We start from the raw sequence: 24,786 nt of genomic DNA, 5'->3' as shown, positions 1-24,786 counted from the left end.
GTGAGCTGTGTGATGCCACGGCACTCTACCGAGGGCCATAAAGTGAGACTCTGTCTCTACAAAAAAAAAAAAAAGAAAAGAAATAGAAGGCCTTTCTGAAAAGGAAGGCCAGTGGAGGACCACCAAAGCAATTAGTGCCTGTAGGTGGTTACCCTTGAGAGGCTGTTGCTGAAATCTGAAGGACCAAAGATGAAGTAAACCAAGGGAACACAGTGAAAATGCCTTTAGAAATATTTAGGTACTGGCTCAGTGCCTGTAGCTAAGTGGTTAGGGCGCCAGCCACATACACCGGGGGTGGTGGGTTCAAACCCAGCCCTGGCCTGCTAAATGACAATTACAACAACAAAAATAGCTGAGCGTTGTGGTGGGCGCCAGCTACTTGGGAAGCTGAGCCAAAAAAATGGCTTAAGGCCAAGAATTTGAGGTTGCAGGGAGCTGTGATGACACAGTGTCGCGGACCGCCAGTCGAATGAGTCTCAGTCCGAGGGTGTTCAGGGTGAACGTTACAGGTGGATTGAAAGGTCGACGCAGGGTGATTTGACAGACTACTACACACCACGAGTGATGAGGAAAGTAGCTGCAACTTTACTGAATTTTAAGAGTGTCTTTTATACATTTTTGACAAAGCATTACAAATCACAAAAGACATTTTTATGACTTGCAGGTGGTCACAAGTTCTTATCTTGTCTTACAAATGTAAGCATTCAACCATCTATCTTACACAGTGTTTTGCCCGCAAGGGGGAACAAAGGCAGCTGTGAGGTAGCTGATAAGCAGCAGTTACTTTTCAGCTTCCTTTATCTAAAGTTGAATGTGTTTTTTAACATACAACACTACTTTCTTTCATAGTTTTAGTTTCATGATTATATATAGTTGTTATGATTAGAGGTGTATTATGAATCATATAAGTGATTAGAGTGTGAAGGAAACATGAGAAATAAAAGGATATTGTATGAAAACTAAACTATATTGAAAGTGAGGTTAGGAAAGACAAGGTTAGAGATAGGGGGAAAGGGTGGGTGGATATCAGGTTGGAAACATCTTGTTTGTGGTATTTACATTCTTTTGATGCACTGTATATTTTCAAGGTTTTGCTCTTTGGAGGGAGGTGGTTTATTTTTTCAAGGTTTTTGTTCTAACGAAGTGGTTTCATTAGTAACACCTGGTTGCTTCCCCTTATCTAGGAATGTCAAGGCTTGTAACTTCTCTTAGTTCTGTAATTGTTCTCAGTTTCTTATGATCTCTTTTAAAAACAGCTGAACATATTCTTTTATGTATAATACTTGACTACTACTATATATTTTTACTCTAATTAGTAACTATATTTTGATTCATAGTTAATTGTTTATTAAACATTAAACTACTCTATTGATTTGTGTTACATATGAAAATTAGTGAAGTAAGACATTTTTCTAAGTAAAGTTTTACTAATTAGTGAAGTCAGATGTTTTTCTAAGTAAAGTTTTACTGCAGGAGGTGTCATGTTGGAACATCTTGTTTGCCGTGCCTGCATTCTCTCGATGTACTATTTCAATTCACTGACATTTATGGTGGGGACGTGCTGTTGTACAGGCTCTCTTGGAGCCACTGAGTCCGGCACAGCCATACTTGCTGTGTTTAATTGTGGATCAGTAAGTCACTGTGTTTATTCTTAGTTTCTCAAAACAATCAGGCAATAATCAGTCATTCAACTGAACAGACAGGTTTCAGGGTAAAGGTTTCTTAGGCTTTTATGCCGCACCTCATGACTTCCTACGTTCACCAAAAGGCATGCTAGGCAACTTATGCGCTGCTGTCGCAAGCCAGGGGGACTGGGGGCAACGCTCCGGGGAGCACTCACCGCCTTACCACAGTTTTTACAACGCGGACAGAGCCATCCCGCCACGGCCAGATGCCGGGGGTGCGGCAACACAGCACTCTATGAGGGCCGCAAAGTGAGCCTGTCTCAAAAAAAAAAAAAGACATATTAAGGAACTGACTGGATATGCTGTTGAGATGCAGAGAAGACTCTCGCTTAGGTATCTATCTGTTAGTTTGTTGGTGCAATTCAGGGGAAAAAAGGCAAAGAGGGGAGGGTGGAGGTTGTTTGCCTGAGTTTGCATTTGTATTAAGTTGACGCTGTGTTTGACGTGCTTACTAGGACAAATGGATCAAAGCATGCTGTAAACAAGGGTATGTTCGGAAACAAATCTGGATGTTAGTTTAAAGCATGGAAGTAAGACTCTTCGGGAAGAGTGAAGTATTGGAGATAAGGAAGCAGAGTACAGCTAGACTCGCGGATATAGGCATGGGCAAAGGAACGCGAGCAGGGTAAGGAAAGTCCTAGAGGTAGGAAGAAAAACAGAAGGCAACATTTTCAAAGAGGAGGGGGTAAGTTTCAAGGTGATATCAGACGCCTCCTGGAGGCCAAAAGGAGGATGGCAAACCTTTTCTAGCCTTGGTTAAACTCCATTCCGAGGAGCGCTAGCAAATGGGGATGGGACGAAGCCCCACTGCAAACCAGTGACTGCATTGAGAGGAAAAGAGGTAGTCGTGTATTTTAAGGGAGTTTGGCTGTGATGAGGCAGAAAGAGTAGGATTTGGGAGGGTTATTTAGGGCTGAAGGTAATAATCAGCGAAGGAATCTCATACCCTCAAATGGGAGTAACTATCCGTGTACTTAATGTCTTCTGCGGTCCTTTAGGGTCCTTCTTGGGCTTTCCCAGGTCTAAAGGAGACACAAAGTGCAACCAACTAAAAAGGAAACAGCGTTTTGATCGAAAACCTGTTTAAAAATCCTGGCATGCAAATAAGGCGTTTTAATATGGCTCTCTGCGATTGGTAGGAACTTACAAAATCCGTCATTTCCTCTTCGTGCAGGATGCCAACCAAGAGTCTGTTTCTGGTTTGCTATTGGCTGTTTGATTTGGCTTCGCTTTTAGCCAATCAAACCAGTTCCCTCACCCCTCCCGGGAGCTCTTATAAATTACATCAAATTGGTTATCCTTTCCACATCCATCTCCTTGAAAAAGAAGCTGTAACTGCATTTTTAGCCGTAATGTCAGGACGCGGAAAGCAAGGTGGCAAAGCCCGCGCTAAGGCCAAGTCACGCTCTTCCCGCGCTGGCCTTCAGTTCCCAGTGGGGCGAGTGCACCGCTTGCTCCGCAAAGGCAACTACGCTGAGCGGGTAGGGGCAGGGGCACCGGTGTACTTGGCGGCTGTGATCGAGTACCTGACCGCGGAAATCCTGGAGTTGGCGGGGAACGCGGCCCGGGACAACAAGAAGACGCGAATCATCCCTCGGCATCTGCAACTAGCTGTGAGAAATGACGAAGAACTCAACAAGTTACTTGGGGGTGTCACTATTGCCCAGGGTGGCGTCTTGCCCAATATCCAAGCTGTCTTGTTGCCCAAGAAAACGGAGAGTCACAAGCCTGGCAAGAACAAGTAGTAACTAGGAGGCTTAATGTACGCTCACCCCAAAGGCTCTTTTAAGAGCCACCAAAGTGGCAAATGAAGGGCTTATCACGAAACAGCGCATTAGCTCTTTTTTTGAAAACTTGGGTGGCTCTAAAAAGAGCCTTTGATTTAGTTTGTCTGGGTTTATTTACTTTTGGCTTTGTGGCTTTCAGTTTTCTTTGGTAATAGAACGGCCTGGATGTTAGGCAAGACGCCGCCCTGGGCGATGGTGACTTTGCCCAATAGCTTGTTCAGCTCCTCATCGTTGCGGATGGCCAGCTGGAGGTGACGGGGGATGATGCGCGTCTTCTTGTTGTCCCGGGCTGCGTTACCAGCCAACTCCAGGATTTCGGCGGTCAGGTACTCGAGGACCGCCGCCATATAGACGGGCGCGCCGGCCCCAACCCGCTCGGCGTAGTTACCTTTGCGCAGCAAGCGGTGCACTCGCCCCACTGGGAACTGAAGGCCAGCGCGGGATGATCGCGACTTGGCCTTAGCGCGAGCTTTGCCTCCCTGCTTTCCGCGGCCAGACATAGTTAATATACAAGTTAAAAACAGATAAAACTTCAGAACCTCGCAATAAAGCAAGATTGAAAGAGAACCAAGAAGAAAGCCTTTATAAGCTCTTGTAGGGGTGGGGTCAGGAACGAGTTTTCCATTGGTTCTAATTTGGCTCCAGAAAAGACCAATCAAATCGAGAGTCAGGATTGTTGCGTAGTTATTTCTGAAAACGCAAGATCCCTACATGGACCAATAGCAATGAAAGATTTTTGGAGCCCTAATTTGCATAAGGTGGTTATAAAAGGATCAGGCCCGCCCAGTCTCTTACTTCTTTTCTTAGCAAAACTGTGTTTGTTTCTTGTGTAACCATGCCTGAGCCGGCAAAATCTGCTCCTGCTCCCAAAAAGGGTTCCAAGAAAGCCGTCACCAAAGCCCAGAAAAAGGATGGCAAGAAGCGCAAGCGCAGCCGCAAGGAGAGCTATTCCATCTACGTGTACAAGGTGCTGAAGCAGGTCCACCCCGACACCGGCATCTCCTCCAAGGCCATGGGCATCATGAACTCCTTCGTCAACGACATCTTCGAGCGCATCGCCGGGGAGGCGTCCCGCCTGGCACATTACAACAAACGCTCCACCATCACGTCCCGCGAGATCCAGACGGCCGTGCGCCTGCTGCTGCCCGGCGAGCTGGCCAAGCACGCCGTGTCCGAGGGCACCAAGGCGGTCACCAAATACACCAGCTCCAAGTGAGCCCCTGCTGGGACGCGGCGCTCGCGCGAGTCGCCGGCCCCTTGACTCCAAAGGCTCTTTTCAGAGCCACCCACCTAATCAGAAAAGAGCTTTGTTCACTTACGTTTACTCTTCAATCTTTACTCTTGTTTACCTCTTTAGTTTTTAAAATATAGTTTAAATTCACGGAAGATGTTACATGTAGGTTTTTAACTATCTGGAACTCCAGGTTTCAGGCACAGGACTGGATTTGCTTCTGAGTTCTTAGTGCGTCTTTGGGCTGTATGGCGCTGCTTTTGTAGGGGTCAGTTCTAAGTTAGTATGTTTCGTGTCCTGTCCTTCAACCCTGCCCCACACTGTTGGTGTGCTGGTGGTTTTGTTGGGGATGTTTCACTTCAAAAACGTAATGACATTTTAGCTATCATTTAAGAGAGGACTCCAGGACATAATCCAGTCACACGAAACGCTTGGTGTGGCAGCTTGTGTATGTGGTACCCTATTATGCGGGTCGATGTGGCGTCCTGTGTAAACCAACCGTCTGTGAACTTTGGGCGGAGCCCGCGCAGCCGGGCCCCAGCTTTTTCCTGATTGGACAACATGAATATTCAAAAGTCTTTGCTGCCCAGTAATTCGTGGATTTCAGTTTCCGCCGTTCACTTTGGGGCTTTGAAATCCCTAATGTTTCTCAGTTTGTGGATAATTTTTGCATTTAATTTTCTCTGCAATGCTCTGGGCTCTAGAGCATTGCAAGGTTCTCGTCATTTAGAGTTGGGTTCAAAAGTCACCAGTCAGGTCTGGTTTCAAAAGACGCCTTCCCATGTCATCCACTCCGGAATTCGCGCCTCCAGTTGCTGCCCGCCTCACTGTTTATTTTCTCGTAGCAACTGTCTGAAACTGTTTGCTTTCTTGTTTATGGTCCTTCTCAAGCCCTAGACAGACTTTTCTCGGTTGGTTTTCTGCCCTTCTTCAGAAAGGCTTCAGAAAGGCGTCAGGGCTAATTGGTGCCTGACATAGTAGACACTTAAACACCTACTTAGTGAACTCTATTTTCTTGCCCTTCTCTCCCCTTTTTAAGACAGGGTCTCGATTGCCTGGGCTAGAGTGAAGTGAGGTCGTCATAGCTCACAGCAACCTCAAATTCCTGGGATCAAGTAATCCTCCTACCTCCGCCTCCCCAGGAGCTGAGACTGCAGACTCCGGCCACCAGGCCTGGCTAATTTTTCTAATTTTTTTTTTATGTTTTTGTGGAAATGGGCGAATGGCATGAGGGAGTCTCTCTCTTGCTCAGGCTAGTTTGGAACTCCTGACCTCAAGGAATCCTCCCGCCTCAGCTTCCTGTAGTGCTAGGCCCCACCCCCCTTTTAATTGCTTCTGTGGATAACTGGGTGGGTGCTGTTCATTTTCATTAAATGTGTGTGAAGACAGGGTGAGGTGGAAATATTTTTTGGAACTCCTTCCCCAAATCTATCCTTAGTCACCCTAGTGCAACAGCTGGGGTGTGAAGGTTCTTCTTAATGTCAAAGGGGAGGTGGCAATGGTATGAGTTTAGTGTAAACTCCTGTGGATTTTCATCAAATTCAACGTGTTGGTCACTGGAAAGAGACTTTGTCCTTCTCCTTTTCTTCCTCCCCCACCCCATCCTGATTCTTTGTTCCCCTCTGAGATGAGCTTTTAATTTACACTCCTCACTTCCTTTGTTTTTTAGAAAGCCCTGCAAGATGAGCAGGGCTGCAGAGTTAATAGTCCTTTTACAAATCAGGCTGAGAAACGGTAAGGGATTGGTTTACCTGTGTATCCTCAGTTTCTGGATAATTGCATTTTAGCTTTTAACAATGTAATTAAAGAATATTGAATTTTCTGTCCAGGCCTTGATTTTGCCAAGGAAGACACTGACGGTTGGATCAGTTATTCCACCATGCTTTGGGTAAAGGGCTTCTGGTGTTGACTATAGGGTTCCATGAATCAAAATGAGCTCTAGACTGAATAAATCTTATCTCTCCTACATGTGTGTTTTCAAATGTGTGGATATTACTGTTATTAGTAAAGTTACCAATTAACTTAAAAGCTTTGCTGGATTCTTTTATTTGCAATATATTTTCCCAGTAAATGAAATAACAGATACAACTACTGCTGGGTCTGTGGAAAAGCTGGGTGCCTCTGACCTGGAGGATGAGTGTTTATAAGCCACCAGCCCAACCGCTACCCCAGAGGTGCTCTAGGGTGAAATAGTCTGTTACAAAGCCACTCTTAATGCTTACAGGTTGAAAAATATATGACCACAAATAAGCAAGACCCACAAGATGGAAGAAAAGTTCATAGTAAAGTTTAGCTGATACCAACAGAACACTTGCTATGTGCTGGACAGTGTTCTAGGCTCTTTATGCTTACGGACTTACTTAATTCTCACAATAAACTCATGAAGTAGGAACCGTAATTATTTCCCATCATACAGATAAGGAAAGAGTGGCCTTTCCACTCTTTCAGAGAATAAGTTCTTAGTTTAGTGCTTAAGTGATTTGGGGAAGGTAGGGTCACAGTCTAAAAACCTGGACCCCTCCCTGGATTTTTTTTGAGAGGATATCTATGCTTTTGAACTAAAAGAAAATTCCCTTGCCTTATCTGCACTCTGGGTATAAATCCCGGGTGGTAGTGGCAGAACACCTTGAGCCTCTGATTCTCCAGCCCAGAAGCTATATTGCACCTCAGTTCACCTTGCCCTAACAGTGGTAGGGATCACCGCTTTGACTAACTGAAGAGAGCCTTAGTGGTTGGTTGTGGAGCTCCTCCTGAAGGTGATGTTCACTAGGAAAGAAGTTACATAGTGAGGAAGGAGGTAGATCAGGTGGATTCTAGTATTTTAACTTTGGAAGGGAAAAATACTCAGTGATGTTGAGATCAATCCTCCTAAAGACCCTCTTTGATCCTTCTTTGTCCTACTCAAACATCTTTGAACATTTGCTTATTTTGGGGTTAATAATAATAATTGTTATAATAATACTATAATTACTTCCATTAACCACCTGGTCCTCTGCTAATCTCATTTAATCTCCATAGCCACCTTTTAAAATAGGTTCTATTATCATCATCTTTTTTTTTTTTTTTTGAGACAGAGTCACACACTGCTACCCTGCCACTTCAAACTCCTGGGCAAAAGTGATCCTCCTGCTTCAGTCTCCTGAGTAGCTGGGACTACAGGGCACCCACCACAACACCCAGCTATTTTTTTCTATTTTTGGTAGAGATGGAGTCTCATTCTTACTCAGATTGGTCTCAAACTCCTGAGCCTAAGTGATCCTCCCTGCCCCAAGCTCCCCAGAGTGCTAGGATTAGAGGTGTGAACCATCACACCTAGCTTATTTATTTATTTATTTAGACACAGTCTCACTATGTCACCCTCAGTAGAGTGCTATGGTGTCATAGCTCACAGCAACCTCAAACTCTTGGGCTCAAGCTATTTGCTTGCTTCAGCCTCTCAAATAGCTGTTAACTACAGGTGCTCCTCACACTGCCAGACTATTTTTACAGATGGGGTCTTTCCCTTGCTCAGGCTGTCTGGAACTCTGGAGCTCAGTTGATCTGTTAGTCTCAGCCTTCCAGAGTGCTGGGATTACTAGTGTGAGCCACCTCACACGGCCTAATATTCAAAATTTCAACATTGACCTGTGTGTCATATCTTCCAAAAATACTTTGTAAATATCTGAATTAAAAAAATAAAAGAATTTGGGCGGCTCCTGTGGCTCAGTTGGTAGGGTGCCGGCCCCATATACCGAGGGTGGCGGGTTCAAACCCGGCCCCGGCCAAACTGCAACCAAAAAATAGCCGGGCGTTGTGGCGGGCACCTATAGTCCCAGCTACTCGGGAGGCTAAGGCAGGAAAATCGCTTAAGCCCAGGAGTTGGAGGTTGCTGTGAGCTGTGTGAGGCCACAGCACTCTACCAAGGGCCATAAAGTGAGACTCTGTCTCTACAAAAAAAAAAAAATAAATAAAAAAATAAAAGAATTCAAAAAGTTCTATAAAAAAATAAACAAAAATGTTTTACATGTTGTGATAGATTAATATGTCTTAATTCTCCTTTAATATGTTTGCTGCTTATCTCATTTTTTAAATAATTTTCTTTGTTGAAGAAATGGGGCTGTTTTTCCAGTAGCTTTCCAGTCTGGATTTTGCTGATTGCTCCCTCTTGATGTAGTTTATTATAATACTCTGTCCTCTGTGTTTTCTTTAAATTGGTAGAGGCTTCATTAGATTTAGGTTTTTTTTCTTTCACACCCTGGCAAAACCTTCATAGCTGGACACATATTGTCTACCTGCTTCTCATCTTGTGGTGACCTCAGTGGTTGATTCTCAAAACTTAGATCCATTAACTCATTAGAGATTGCAAAATGTGAAGGGGCACAGTCCACTGCACCCTTGTAAGGTGGATCATTTGTGCTCCTTGAAGTCACGAGGCTCTGAGAAGGAACATTTCCAGTACTTGGCTGCAGTCACGCCTTAAAGGAAAGAATGTACTGGTGACCCTCACCAAGTCCTAGCTGGAGACAGATCATTTGCCTGGGGTAATGGACCATTGCACTTAATTCCCTACCTCTATTTACACAAAAACTTTCAGTTAGTCATATAGGGAAGTAGGCAAACAGAACAGACAACCCAGCCCTTTGTGGTTCATCTTCATTGTTGTTTATCTCTAAACAAGATATTCTTGGTTTAGAAAGCTGTGTACGTACTTTGCTGTATTAACGCTGATAAGGAATCTTTACCTTTTGTCTTGTTCTTGGATTATTTTTATCTGATGAGTTTGGGTCTGTAAGAAAGTGAGTAAAGATGGCCAATTGCTGCTGTGCCTAAGCGAGCACCAGCCATCCCTTAATAAATCATTCATTTCGTCTACAGTGTCTGCCTCCGTGTCTCTGACTAGGCCAGTGGACAGCAACAAAAATGAGGATATTCTATTACTCCTCCTTCATGTATTAGGTGGAATACTTCAATAAAGAGAAGTATTATTTTAAATAGTAAATATCTCCAAACTATTTACATATATATTAGCAGGTACCAAGAAAGTGGTAGGATTCCTTTTGGTATAAATTAAGAAGGAGATGTATGTTTTGATATTTATGCACTGGTTTTAAAATAATTTTCTGGAATTTCACGTAAGAAAACTAATCATAGTGGCTGTTCTTAAGAGAAGAATTTGGTTGCACCAGAGGTTAGCTTTTACTTTTTCTTTTCTTTCTTTCTTTCTTTTTTTTCTTTTTTCCGAGAAAGAGTAAGAGTCTTACTATGTCCCCCTTGGTAGAGTGCATGGCGTCACAGCTCACAGCAACCTCAAACTCTTGGGCTTAAGCAATTCTCCTGCCTTAGCCTCCTGAGTAGCTGTAGCCGCCCACCACAATGCCTGGCTATTTTTTTGGTTGTAGTTGTCATTGTTTAGCTGGCCAAGCCAGGTTCGAACCTGCCAGCTTTGGTGTATGTGGTAGTGCCCTAACCACAGAGCTACGGGCGGGCGCTGAACCAGCTTTTTCCTGCCCTAACCACAGAGCTACGGAGCCGAGCCAACTTTTTCCTTTATATCTTTCTGAACTTTTTTTTTGGTTTTTGGCTGGGGCTAGGTTTGAACCCGCCACCTCCGGCATATGGGACGGTGCCCTACCCCTTGAGCCACAGGCGCCGCCCTATATCTTTCTGAACTTTTAAAATTTATGCTCACCAGTGGCGCATGTAGCTCAGTGGGTAGAACCCGGCCACATACATGGAGGTTGGTGGGTTCGAACCCAGCCAGGGCCAGCTAAAACAATGACAACAACTACTACTATAACAACAACAACAACAACAACAAAATAGCTGGGCATTGTGGCGGGCGCCTGTAGTCCCAGCTACTCCAGAGGCTAAGGCAAGAGAATTGCTTGAACCCAGGAGTTTAAGGTTGCTATGACCTGTGATGCCACAGAACTCTACCCAGGGTGACAGCTTGAGACTGTTTCAAAGAAAAAATAAATCCATAAAATTTATGCTCAATGTGTACATAAAAATATTGTCAGCCTGGTGGTACCTGTAGCTCAGTGGTTAGTGCACCGGCCACATACACCGAGGCTGGTGGATTCTAACCTGGCCCGGGCCAGCTAAACAATGACAACTGCAACCAAAAAAAATAGCTGGGCATTGTGGTGAGGGCCTGTAGTCTCAGTTACTTGGGAGGCTGAGGCAAGAGAATCGCTTAAGAGTTGGAGGTTGCTGCGAGCTGTGACGCCACTCAGCACTTGACCTAGGGAGACAGCTTGAGACCCTGTCTAAAAAAAAAAAAATTGTCAGCAGAAGTTATGTAGGTGGTGTGATTATTGGCCATTAAAGGAAACTCTTAGTGCTTTGAGTATATTTTTGGTAAAAATAATGTATTTCAAAATACCTATGCTTGGCACCTAGTGGATTGTTGCTTGGCACCTAGTGGATTGTCAGTATATTTGAGTTAATTCTCTTGTTTTTTTTTTTGAGACGGAGTCTCACTTTGTCACCCTTGGTAGGGTGCTGAGATGTCACAGCTGACAGCAACCTCCAACTCCTGGGCTTAAGTGATTCTCTTGCCTCAGCCTCCCAAGTAGCTGGGACTACAGGCACCTGCCACAACGCTTGGCTAGTTTTTGGCCAGGGCTGGGTTTGAACCCGCCACCACTGACATATGAGGCCGGCTTCCTACACCTTTGAGCCACAGGTGCCACCCACGCTATTTTGGAGAGGAGGTCTTGCTCTGGCACAAGCAAGAATCTGTGGTCTGGCAATCCACCCATCCGTGCCTCCCAGGTACTGGGATTATAGGCGTGAGCCATCTCACTTGGTTCATTTGAGTTAATTCTTGAATTTGTGAGCCCAGGCAATCCACTCGCCTAGCCTCCCAGAGTGCTAGGATTACAGGCGTGAGCCCCCCCATTTGAGTTACTTCTGAAACAATGCAAACAGCAGTCAGCTTAAACTAACAGCAACAACCATAACAACAAAAATTCCAAAAGTCCCTGGGCCTTGTGGGCTGATACAGGTATGGGATTGGGACTCCAATATTCCCAATCCTATAAAAAAAATCACTTAAAATTGTGAACACATATGCTGCAGGAGGCATTCTCTGAAGTAATTTTCCTGACTTAGCCTGGGCACAAGTTTGATCATCAGGCCAGGGTCACTGAGGGATGTGAAACCAGGTAGAGGGCAGAGTTGGCAGAACTGGCTCAGTAGGGTTTGTGTAGGTTGTTGAACAAGTCAAGAGCAAAATTTTGGGGAAATTATTTTGACCTTTAAAGCTTTATTTTGACTGAGATGTGTAGAACAGATTGAGGAGAGAGGATATTGAAAACTGGAAATCACTGGGGAGGCCATTCCAATCTGTAATGATGAGGTCTTAAACAAGCATAGAAACAGCAGGAAGAGAGAAGATAAAAGCCATGGTTTGGAATTAATGGAGGAGGCAAAAGAAAACTGTATTAGTTTTCTATTGATGTGTAACAAATTCCCACAAATTAAGTGGCTTAGGACAATACTCATTTATTATTTCATAGTTTCTGTAGGTCTGGGTGTGGCATAGTTGCTTAGGGTGTCACAAGGCTGAAATCAAGGCGTCAACCAGGCTCCATTCTCATCTGAAGCCTGGGGTCTTCCGAACTCACACAGGTTGTTGGCAGAATTCAGTTCCTAAGGGTTGTAGAGTTGAGGTCCTCAGCTATAGAAGATGTCCTTCTCCACAGGCAAGTCACAAGAGCATTTGCCTTCTAAAAGCCAGCACAAGAGCATTTCTGTTGCTTCAGTTATCTGATTTAGGGACCTGGACCCTTTTAAAGATCTTTTGTAGAGCTGACTTGATTATGTCAGACCCTTCCCTTTTATTAACTCAGAGTCACCTGATTAAGGGCCTTGATTACATTGCAAACCCCTTCACCTTTGTCATATATACATATATATTTTTAAATATTTTCTTGGGTGGCACCTGTGGCTGAGTGGGTAGGGCGTGGGCCCTATATACCGAGGGTGGTGGGTTCAAACTGGCCCCGGCCAAACTGCAACAAAAAAATAGCTGGGCGTTGTGGCGGGTGCCTGTAGTCCCAGCTACTCAGGAGGCTGAGGCAAGAGAATTGCCTAAGTCCAAGAGCTGGAGGTTGCTGTGAGCTGTGATGCCAAGCACTCTACAGAGGGTGACAAAGTGAGACTCTGTCTCTAAAAAAAAAAAAAAAAAATTTTTTTTTTTCCTTAATTAAAGGCAAGTTGCAGCTTCCCTCCATTTCCAAAGGGAGGTGATTAAACAAAGTCTACCTGAGGCTGGGACTCACAGGAGCTACCTTAGAATTATGCTTATCGGCTCGGCACCTGTGGCTCAAGTGGCTAAGGCGCCAGCCACATACACCTGAGCTGGCGGGTTCGAATCCAGCCTGGGCCTGCCAAATTACAATGATGACTGGAACCAAAAGATAGCCGGGCATTGTGGTGGACGCCTGTAGTCCCAGCTACTTGGTAGGCGTAGGCAGGAGAATCGCTTGAGCCCAGGAGTTGGAGGTTGCTGTGAGCTGTGATGCCACAGCACTCTACCCAGGGCAACAGCTTGAGGCTCTGTCTCAAAAAAAAAAAAAGAATTATGCTTATCACAGGAACATTAAGGGACTATTTAGGCTGAATACAGATACTTTCCTATGATTTAAATTAATTTTAGTTTTTTTTTTTTTTTTTGGCTGGGGCTGGGTTTGAACCCACCACCTCCGGCATATGGGACCGGCGCCCTACTCCTTGAGCCACAGGCGCCGCCCTTAAATTAATTTTAGAATAAAGGATTAAAAAGTAAAAATTCCAAGTTTGTGAAAGCCTGTAGTATACCAGGTGTTATAACATTTGAAACGCTCAGAACATGCCCTGAAAGGTCAATGCTGTAGTTTATATCTTATGTGGAGGAAACTGAGGTTCAGATATGTCAAAGAACTTGAAATTTTCCTTCCAGTAAGTCATGTTGTTTCATAACAACCCCATTTTACCCACTTTGTAAAGGGAGAAGCTGATATTTATGCAGTTTAAATGACTTGGCATTCTCTGATACACCCTGATGCTCCTGAATTCTGTTAAAATATTTATTTAAAATTTGCAAATCACAGATAACCTGAGAATCTACTAATATGGTTCCCATATGTGCTTAATAGAATCATAGAATACTTGTGTTGGAAAGAACCAAGAAATTATCTGGTCCAAGTTCCTCATTGTGTTTTCTACACATTCTTCTCTTCACTTCTGTTTCCATCAGATCCTGTGGGGTATAGATGCTCCCCAGAGGCCTGTCCTTGTCCTTGAGACCCTCTTTTCATAAGCTCTCTCCAGGGACTCCCAGGACTTCCTCCAGCTCATCTGGGCAGATTAGAGAAGCCAGTTGGGCCTCTAGATAGACCTACCTCCAGACCCAGCTGCCTGAAGGACATGGCCACTTGCCATTGCCAGTTGACAGCTCTGACCCAATGTGGCCTGAAGTGAATTCTGCGAAGGTGGCATGGTCTCCCAGTTCCTTAGGTAGGAAGGAAGGTCCATAGTCATCTTTGGTTACTTTTTGCCTTAACAACCTCCTTCAATTTATTCCCCTTTCCAGGTTCAGGCCATCTTTTATGTTCAAGAAAGTCAGCAATTTCCCTTCTGCCCATTCCTGTGTCTGGTTTCCTTTTTCTCATCCTTAGCACCCTCATCTTTATCCCTGAAGCCTGGGACTTGGCTTCTTGCCTTGGGCACTGCTCCATTCTATTCCTTTTGCACCCTCCACCTCAGGCTAGTGTACCTGATACACGGCTCACATCATGCTACCTGCCTGCTGAAAATCTCTGCTGTGCTATGTCCCCCAACAATTTACCTTTTTTTATTTAGTATTATTCCATTTTGTGCTCATTCTTTACTCTTTCTCAATTATTCTAATTTGGCTTCTATGTATAGAGTTATTGAAAAAAGTATATTGCTTTCTATACACTTTACAAATTATTCTTATATACCATATATTCCATTTATATGACATTATTGAAATGTTAAAACTACAGAAATGAGCAAATTGGTGGTTTCCAGGGGTTGGAGGTGGGGTGTGGAGGTAGTTGAGACTATACCGGAGAGTTCTTTGGAGGCGATGAACAGTTCTCTATCATGATTGTGGTGCTGATTACACTAATCTATACACACAATAAAATTGTAAAGAACTATCATACACGCAAAAACACACATACACAGACAAATTGACACAGGTTAAAAAATTGTGAAATATGATTTAAGGTCTGTAGTCTAGTTAACAGTAATATATCAACATTAGTTTCCTGGTTTTGATATTGTGCAATAGCTATGGTAAGATGCCACTATTGGAGAAACTGATTGAAGGGTACGTGGAACTGTATGGCCTACTTTTGTAACTTTGTTTTTTTTTTTGAGACAGATCTCAAGCTGTCACCATGGGTAGAGTGCAGTGGTGTCACAGCTCACAGCAACCTCCAACTCTTGGGCTTAAGGGATTCTCTTGCCTCAGCCTCCCAAGCAGCTGGGACTACAGGCGCCTGCCACAACGCCCAGCTATCTTTTTTTTTGGTTGTAGCTGTTATTTGTTGTTTGGGCCCAGGCTGAATTCGAACCTGCCAGCTCTGGTGTATGTGGCTGGCGCCCTAGCTGCTTGGGCTACAGGCGCTGAGCCCTTTTGTAATTTTCTGTGACTCTATTATCATTTCAAAATAAAAAGAAAAAAAGCCTATAGAACATACTTTACTGTTAACTAATTAGATGCAAAGGTAAACAAGAATGGCATGTATATTCTTTCTAATGCTTACATGCATTCTTGGTGCCCACAGTGTTCTAAACATTTTTTTTTTTTTTTTTTTTTTTTTAATTTTTTCTGTGTGTTTTTGGCCGGGGCTGGGTTTGAACCCGCCACCTCCGGCATATGGGACCGGTGCCCTACTCCTTGAGCCACAGGCGCCGCCCAGTGTTCTAAACATTTTACATCCACATATTAGCTTATTTTAGCCTCACAATAATCCTATCAGGTAGGTAGTGTCATTATTTCCATTTACAGATTGGGAGATGGAATCACAGAAAGGTATAGTAACTCGCCCATAATTACACGGTCAATAAGTGGCAAAACCAGAATTTAAATTCAGAGATTCCTTTTAGTCACTAGACTACACTACTAATGTCAAAAAGGCAATATGTTGATGCAATCTTCATAGCAGTTAAAAAGATCAGAAATAAGGCTGGGCGCAGTGGCTCATGCCTATAATCCCAGAATTTGGGAGACCCAGGTGGGTGGATTGCCTGAGCTCACAAGTTAGAGACCAGCTTGAGCCAGAGCGAGACCCTGTGTCTAAAAAATAGCCAGGTTGTGGAGGGCGCCTGTAGTCCCAGCTATGTGGGAGGCTGAGGCAAAAGAATTGCTTGAGCCCAAGAGTTTGAGGTTGTTGTGAGCTGTGATGCCACAGCACTCTACCCAGGGTGACAGCTTGAGACTCTGTCTCAAAAAAAAAAAAAAAAAAAAAGATCAGAAATCACTGATAATGTAGAAATGCTGAAATATAAATTATACCCATTCTAAGAAAAAAAAAAAATCATCCTGTCCCAACTAGCCTAACTATAGCTTATTCTAAGTAAGCCAGGTTTATTGACTTGTTACAATGAGGGAGAACACCCAACAGAGGATTGGGTGTGGCGGCGAGGGGGGGTCTCACTTAACAAACAAAAACAATAACAGTGAAGGATCTAGAGGTTTTGTTTTTTTTTGGCTGGGCCCAGGTTTGAACCCGCCACCTCCGGTATATGGGGCCGGCCCAATACTCCTTAGTTAGTTCCACTTTGAGCCACATTGATACAGTCTCAAAGCAAAGCAGGGCTATATGAAAGGGTAGACATTAGGACTGGACTTTGAAGTAGACCTAAGGTCCTTTTACCTTGGAAACCACAAAATTAAGATAAATGCTGTATTCAGAAACTCTTTATTTGAAGTTTTGCCCCAGGTTGAAAATCTAGGTTGCTTTTCCTTGTCAAAGTGACTTGGACCCTCCAGGCAATAGGAGGATGCTTCTTTCTTCTTGCTGGTATGATTTCAAAAAAGCAGCAAAAGTTTTTTACAGAATAAAATGAGTTTTACAGAATAAAGTTTCCTAGTGAATAAGAAAAGAATGATCACTGAGGGAGTTAAGGCAATTTCAACCCAAAATATGATTCCTTGCTATAAAGAATATTTTGAATGAAAGGCCGTTTATGACCAGAAAACCCTGGCCTCTCCTCTATAAAACTCGAGTAATTGATTTAGAATCAGAAGGGGCTGCTGACTTCCTTATTGCATACTAATAGACTTGGCCCTAAGGTCATTTGAAGAATGAGACCTCTCAGGTTGATCTACAAATCAATCTGTTTCCACCCATCTACACTCTCCCCCCCACCAGCAACCACTTGCTGCGCTTATACTTTCCATACTCTTCCCCCTTCCTTCTAAAAGGCATTTTTTAAATTAAATCATAGCTGTGTACATTAATGTGATCATGGGGCACCATACACTGGTTTCATAGACCGTTTGACACATTAAAAGGGATTTTTAAATAAAAGTCTCTGACCATCACTGAGACTTTGGGAAACTATTCTTGTGATTCCCCCCATGCGCATGGTTTTTGGAAGTAAATCTTTCTCTTATTAATCTACCATAACTGTGAGTTAATCTTTCAGCAAACCAACGAAAGGGAAAGGGCAAGTTTTGCCGTGATCCCTACATCATTCTAAGAAGGGAATGAGGAGCCTCTAAAGCTACTGCATACCTTTGGGAACAAGAATGTTTTATCTAATTCTTTGGCCATTTTTATCTCCGCTATTACAGCCTGGTGAATGGATTTTTACTTTCATTCCTAGATAATTTCTGCTTTCTCAAAGTGCATGCCATTGTTATGATTCATATCTTATTCTATTTCTTACTTTCTCCCCCTCTAATTTTTTAAATATAAAAAATTAACCTTTCCTTTTTTTTTTTTTTTTTTGTAGAGACGGAGTCTCACTTTATGGTCCTCGATAGAGTGCCGTGGCCTCACACAGCTCACAGCAACCTCCAATTCCTGGGCTTAGGCGATTCTCTTGCCTCAGTCTCCCGAGTAGCTGGGACTACAGGCACCCATCACAATGCCCGGCTATTTTTTGGTTGCAGTTTGGCCGGGGCCGGGTTTGAACCCGCCACCCTGGGTATATGGGGCCTGCGCCTTACCGACTGAGCCACAGGCGCCGCCCAACCTTTCCTTTTCAATTCCCACAGAGTTAGCCTGCATCTCTTTGCCATCCATGCTGCATGCTGATTCTGAGTGCTGCACTCAGCATATTTCACGATGTGCAAACACATTTTATTTCCCACTCTTCCAGCAATGGGACACCCAGGTCAGTGCCAATTCTCCATCGCCACAAAAAATGCTGCAATTAATATGTTCCCTTATGGATCTACATAAGAATTTCTTGGCTCAGCGCCTGTGGCTCAAGCGGCTAAGGCGCCAGCCACATACACCTGAGCTGGAGGGTTCGAATCCAGCCTGGGCCTGCCAAACAACAATGACGGCTGCAACCAAAAAAATAGCTGGGTGTTGTGGCAGGCGCCTGTAGTCCCAGCTACTTGGGAGGCAGAGGCAGGAGAATCGCTTGAGCCCAGGAGTTGGAGATTGCTGTGAGCTGTGATGCTACAGCACTCTACCCAGGGCGACAGCTTGAAGTTCTGTCTCAAAAAAAAAAAAAAAAAGAATTTCTTTGGACAAAAACTCAGGAATGGAACTGCTAGTTTCTAGGGTTGGTTTGTTTATTTTTAAGACAAAGTCTTGCTCTGTTGCCCAGGCTGAAATGCAGTGGTATGATCCTAGCTCACTGTAAACCTGAACTCCTGAGTTCAAGTTATACTTTCACCTCACCCTCCTGCTGGGACTACAAGTGCGAGCTAATTTTTTAATTTTTCCAAAGATGAGGTTTCACTTTGTTGCCCAGGCTGGTATTGTATTCCTGGCTTCAAGCAATCTTCTCACCTCAGCCTCCTAAAGTGCTAGAATTAGAGGCATGAGCCACTGTGCCCAACCCATCTATGTTTAGTTGAACTAAGGAGTTTTGGGCTCCCCTCCAGAATGGTTGTACCAGGCTTTGAACACCAAGGCAACAGAACTTCTCTGAGTCTACAGCTAGGTCAATCCAACTTTCAAAGTTTTGCCAGACTATCTGGTATAGAGTAGATTATCTCATCATTGCATTCATTTTCATTTCTTTGGTTAAGGTTCAAACATCTCTACATGAACTCGATTGTTTTTGGATTTGCTCTCCTGTGTATTGCCTGTTCATATCCTTTGCTCCAACATTATTTATAAAGGAAAAACCTGCCCCCTCCCTATTTGGCATTTGAGGTCCCTTAAACTGGCCTCCATTGCTAACAGCTGACTTCTCACAACTGCCCTTCATCCATGTTTCAGCAATAATTCTTCTGTCTTTGTCTTTGCTGTCCCCTCGGTTTAGATTATACCACCTTCCCTCAACCCCCAATCTAACATGTCACAAATCCTAAATATTCTTTAGAACCCAACTCAAATTATCACCTCCTTCAGGAAGAGTTAGTTCCTTTATGTGCTCAGCTGGCATTGACAATTCCCTCTTAGCTCCCACAGAGCTCAACGTGTGTTTCTTGTTACCATCTATCACAGAACACCTCCTACAGTGGCTATGCGTATGTGAGTCACCTCCCTACGAAGACAGACATCAGGTTGTATGTGTGCACACAGAAAGATTCAAAAGAAATATTAAGATTTTTATTTTTTTTTTATTTATTTTTTTTTTTGTAGAGACAGAGTCTCACTTTATGGCCCTCGGTAGAGTGCCGTGGCATCACACAGCTCACAGCAACCTCCAGCTCCTGGGCTTAAGCGATTCTCTTGCCTCAGCCTCCCGAGTAGTTGGGACTACAGGCGCCCGCCACAACGCCCAGCTATGTTTTGGTTGCAGTTCAGCCGGAGCTGGGTTTGAACCCGCCACCCTTGGTATATGGGGCCGGCGCCTTACCGACTGAGCCATAGGCACCGCCCGAAATATTAAGATTTTTAAAGTCAGTGAGATGAATTTTACTTTCCTCTTTGCTTTAAAAAAAATTATTATTATTATCATTATTATTGAGATAGCCCTGGGTAGAGTGCAGTGGCGTTATCATAGTTCATAGCAACTTCAAACTCTTGGACTCAAATGATTCTCCTGCCTCAGCCTCCCGAGTAGCTGGGACTACAGGCACCTGCCACAACACCTGGCTAGCTTTCCTATTTTTAGTAGAGATGGAGGTCTCACTCTTGCTCTGGCTGGTCTTGAACTCCTGAGCTCAATGGATCCACCTGCCACAGACTCCCGAAGTGCTGGATTATAGGTGGGAGCCAATGTGCCTGGCCTTAGGACATGTATTTGGTATTGTAGGTTGAAGTTGGGAGAGGTCTGTGGGACTACACATGTATTGGTATTATTTGTATCTATTCCACACATCGCCTTCCCCTGAAGCAATGACTCTAATACAAAAGAAAAGCAAAACATAAAATCTAGGCTTAAATTCCATCTCAGCCACTTTTGAGACAAGTAAGTCATGTTCCCAGGTGTACTCATCTTAGCCAGAAATTTCTTTACCTGTAAAATGGGAAAACAGCTCTTTCTCCTTCCCAGGGTTGTTGTTCCCAGTGGACTCAAACTGAATTGAGTCCTGCTAGTTGGCTGAGGCTACTTTTTGGACTCAGAAGGCACCCAAGAACCCAATTATTTTTACTGCCTGGGTTACAGAGCCTAAATGAATCTCTAGATGCTTATCACCTAGACATTAGATAATTTACTCATTATTTTTCATACATTGCCTTATTTCATAACATGATTGTAATATTCTCAAGGGAAGATCTAGGATCTGTGTTAATTATGTGTTTATCATAATATTAATAAAATTGTTAATCATTAATTTATTGACATGACTCTGCTATAAGTGCTTTGTTGGACTATATTTATCTCATTTTATACCTATATTAATCCTATAAAGTATGTATATTTATTGTCACTATTTGACACACATTAAACTGAGACACTGGGCCACAATTTTAGCCCCGTATCTTTTTTTCTTCCAGCTTTTCCCAGGCAAATGAATGAAAACAATAGTCTGCTAGTTGCCAGGGTGGTTCAGGCCTTTTTATGTTTACAGGAACTAATCTGGCAAAGGCCACCATCTCCATGTCCTGCCCCTGAAGCTAGGAGTTTCCTAAGTGGAAACATAGCCTATCTCCTATCCCCCACATTTGTGGACATAGGGAGGGTTAGTAATAATGCACATATGTCATGCTTAATTTTATGCTTATATAATGGTTGATAGATGGGCCTTTTGGAGATGGAGAGTGGAAGGGTACTTAAAGAGGGAAGACCCGGGGAAGTCTGGCCCTGCTTCCTGAGGGCCCTCCCAGGAGGTTCAGTGCTCAGGAACTACAGGGGGTTGAATAATGCTCCCTAAAATGCATGTCCACCCAGAACCTCAGAACATGGACTCATTTGGAAACAGGGCCTTTGCATATGTAATTAGTTAAGTATCTTGAGATGAAATCATCTTGGATTCAGGGTGGGACTTAAATTCAGTGACTGGTATTTTTTTTTTTTTTTTGTAGAGACAGAGTCTCACTTTATGGCCCTCGGTAGAGCGCCGTGGCCTCACACAGCTCACAGCAACCTCCAACTCCTGGGCTTAAGCGATTCTCTTGCCTCAGCCTCTCAAGTAGCTGGGACTACAGGCACCCGCCACAACACCCTGCTATTTTTTTGGTTGCAGTTTGGCCGGGGCTGGGCTTGAACCCGCCACACTCCGTATATGGGGCCGGCGCCCTACCAACTGAGCCACAGGCGCCGCCCAGTGACTGGTATTTTTATAAGAGGAAGGAGAGAATGATTTAAATATATGCAGAGATACCAGGAAGAAGTCAGTGTGAAGATGCAGGCAGAGTAATGTATGTTGTTGGAAGCCAAGGAACACCAGGAGCCACCAGAAGCTGAAAGAGGCAAAAAAGGATTCTTTTCTAGAGCCTTTGGCAGGAGCATGGTACCTTGAATTCAGCTTCTGTCTTCAGAACTGTCAAAGAATAAATTTATGTTGTTTGAAGGCACTAAGTTTGTGGTGGTTTGTTATGGCAACCCTAGGAAACTAACATAGGTTGAGTATTGCTTATCCAAAATGCTGGGGACCAGAGGTGTTTCTGATTTCAGATTTTTTCACATTTTTCATATACATAATGAAATCTTGGGCATCTAAACATAAAAGTCATTTGTTTCGTATATAGCTTACATATATATGCCACTGTCCAGTGTCTCCAACAGCTTGACTTTCTGTGGTATATAAACATAAAATTAAAAAAAATTATCACCATTACCCATAGGGGTATCCACAGGCCTTTTTTTTTTTCTTTCATGGGATTACTTTATGTAAATTCTCTAACAAAGTCTTGGTTTTTGCACACAGGAAGATAAAGGGCTAACAGTCATCACTGCAAGAAGGAACATGACCCGAGGAGACAGTGAGAGAGTCTGAATTTGTGTCTCCACTTGGGATACAAAGAGAAACAGGCCTCAGAGGTCCTTGGAAGGGGAGCTGAGAGAAATTATAAACAAGGGTTCTCTGGGTCACATTGTAGAATGATGTGTACCCATATTCACAGTCTAGGAAAAGGCCCACCTTGTGCATGGGCTTCTATAGGCCTTTTTTTTTTTTTTTTTCAACATTTTCAACAATATCTTCAAACCACAGATAAGCAAAAAGGCATAGTAATGCCCATAAGTCACAGCACTGGTGGAACCTGCCACTGGAGGCCTGCCCCCTTGCAATTTTATTGCCCTTTGTGGGTGTGTCATGGGGAATGTGGGTGTGTGGAGGCTGGGAGGGTCTTTTTTCCTTTGGTGATGAATAAACTCTGTGTGTGTGCCTGCATTTTGACTGTAAGCAGTCACATGAGGTCAGGTGTGAAATTTTCCACGTATGATATCATGTTGGTGCTCAGAAATTTTCAGATTTTGGAGCATTTAGGATTTCAGATTTTCAGATTAGGGATGCTCAACCTGCATGGTGTCTAATAGCAGTCTTTTTTTTTAATATTATGAAGTCATATATGCATAGATTACATATACATTAATGCATTTATGGGCTGATTTTATATACAATTTGGAATGCTTAGATCAAATTAGTTAATATAGGGTTTCACCTGATTTACTTAATTATTGTGTTAAGACATTTTTATTCTATACTTAGTAGATTTGACATGTACCCTTGCAATATTCTAATAGCAATTTGGGTGTGAGCTTTCCTTATGAGCAAGAAGGGCTTGCCACTGCTGCTATCAGCTCTCGGTGAAGCCGGCTTGAGGCCTTCTGCCCCACGTGGCCTCTGAGAGCCCTGCAGAGATCCCCTGGTGAGGGAGGCCAACAATTGTCTAGGAGACCTCAGTGCCACTTGCAAAGACAGCAGATGCCTCAAAAAACTCTGGGCTGAGCTGGTCAGGGAGGATGGTCAGGCCCAGGAAGGAGCTAGTCTGCAGCAAGGAAATGTTCATGTGGGGCCCAGAGGCTCCCATTCCGGATCCCGTTTTTTTCCTCAGGAACTGCAAGGGGTTGCTCCCCCTTTTGTTCTCTTTTTCCCTTTGCCCCCGCCAAGTATACCTTACACTCTGTGCCTGATCACACTCAAATCTCCCTTCCCCAAATAAAAACTCTGTGTCTGTCGTGAGTGGAAGAATGCTACATTAGTTTCCTATCGCTGGTTTAATAAATTACCACAAACCTAGTGGTTTAAAGCAAATTTATTCTCTGGAGGTCAGAAGCACAAAATGAATTTTTTTCTTTTTTTGCTGGGGCTGGGTTTGAGCCCACCACTCTTGGCATATGGGGCCAGTGCCCTACTCCTTGAGCCACAGGCACCACCCCACAAAATGAATGAAGGTCTGTTTCATTGGGAAGGATCCAGGGACAGAATCTGTTTCTTGACTCTTCTAGCTTCTAGAGGACTGGCAATTTTGGGCCTCTGGACACATCACTCTAATCTCTGCTTCTGTCAGCATCACTTTCTCCCTCATTGGCCCTCTTGTTTCCTTCCAATGACTCATATAGGGCCCTCCTTCGTAATCCAAGAAACCCCCCCCATTTCAGGGTTCTTAATTTATTCACATCTACAAAGTCCCTTTGCCATATAAGGTAACATATTCACAAATTCCAGGGATTGGGGCACAGATATCTTTGGAGGTGGGGGCTACTATTCAGTCTACCACAAATGTGCACCCCTCCTTAAAGCATCTCCTTTCAGGCACTGATCCCACTGAGGGGGCTGCTACTGGGGAATTCTGCCCTCAGTCAAAGCCACCAGAAACAGGCTAATAATGGTGGACTTTAGCCATTTGCAGGTAAGGGGTACAGCCCAGGGCAGCTACTTGCTTCCTGTTTGGGGCCAACCTGGAAATTCCTTCTAGAGTTCAAATTCTACTAGCTCCTCATCTGCAAATTCCTGAGAATTCAGAGAGCTGCGAGGGGCCTGTGTACTATGCCCTTCTGAATGAGAATTCAGAGGCCAGGGGAATCAGATCCCTCATCCTGCATTTTCTGGCCCTCTTCTGTGCCCCAGGCGCTGTCAGGTTGCTGACTACAGAGAGGAACAAGACAAAACGCCAGCCCTGAAGGAATTTAAAATCTAGCAGAGGTCTGGAAATATAAATTAATCCTGGAGGAACTGCTGAAACAGAGAAGAGGCTATGTTTGTTAGAACCCGAGAGAAGAAAGCTGTCTGTTGGCCTGAGAAGGAACAGTAGGGATGAGGACAGTGGTGGCCATGGGGCACAAGAGGAAAGCTTCACAAGGCTGAATTCTGAGGACTAAAGGATAGGAGGTATCTGGACAGAAAAAAGTTTCATCATGTCATCAGCATAGTTGGGAATTGCAGACACTGGGCAGGGTCAGAACAGACTTGTGCATCTAGGGTAGGAGCTAGTAAACATCCATTCAGAAGCCAGGAGAGGTTTAAAATTTATAGGTTGTAAGGAGGTTTACCTTTATTAGTTCTTTTTAATAGACAATAATATTAAATTTTTACTATTGTTCCTTTTGGGACAGATAC

At 43.8% G+C, this 24,786-nt stretch overlaps 3 protein-coding genes across 3 annotated transcripts; 2 read left to right on the top strand and 1 right to left on the bottom strand.

Annotated features, from left to right (window-relative positions):
- The first annotated feature begins 1,934 nt into the window (after positions 1 to 1,934).
- LOC128586760 (histone H2A type 2-B) lies at positions 1,935 to 3,559 on the top strand. The gene has a single exon (XM_053592856.1). It carries the CDS (start codon positions 2,861 to 2,863, stop codon positions 3,428 to 3,430), a length of 570 nt encoding a protein of 189 aa, XP_053448831.1. The 5' UTR covers positions 1,935 to 2,860; the 3' UTR covers positions 3,431 to 3,559.
- A 12-nt stretch (positions 3,560 to 3,571) lies between these two features.
- Positions 3,572 to 4,215, bottom strand: LOC128586761 (histone H2A type 2-C). Its single transcript, XM_053592857.1, has one exon. The coding sequence runs from the start codon at positions 3,970 to 3,972 to the stop codon at positions 3,583 to 3,585; it is 390 nt and encodes a 129-aa protein (XP_053448832.1). The 5' UTR covers positions 3,973 to 4,215; the 3' UTR covers positions 3,572 to 3,582.
- A 92-nt stretch (positions 4,216 to 4,307) lies between these two features.
- On the top strand, positions 4,308 to 6,669 carry LOC128586762 (histone H2B type 2-E). Its single transcript, XM_053592858.1, has one exon. It carries the CDS (start codon positions 4,308 to 4,310, stop codon positions 4,686 to 4,688), a length of 381 nt encoding a protein of 126 aa, XP_053448833.1. The 3' UTR covers positions 4,689 to 6,669.
- Positions 6,670 to 24,786: the final 18,117 nt, after the last annotated feature.

This window comes from Nycticebus coucang, chromosome 5, assembly GCF_027406575.1.
Source record: "Nycticebus coucang isolate mNycCou1 chromosome 5, mNycCou1.pri, whole genome shotgun sequence".
Lineage (NCBI taxonomy): Eukaryota > Metazoa > Chordata > Mammalia > Primates > Lorisidae > Nycticebus > Nycticebus coucang.
Note: the sequence above shows the minus strand (reverse complement) of the source record. Positions and strands in the feature narration are given on the sequence as shown.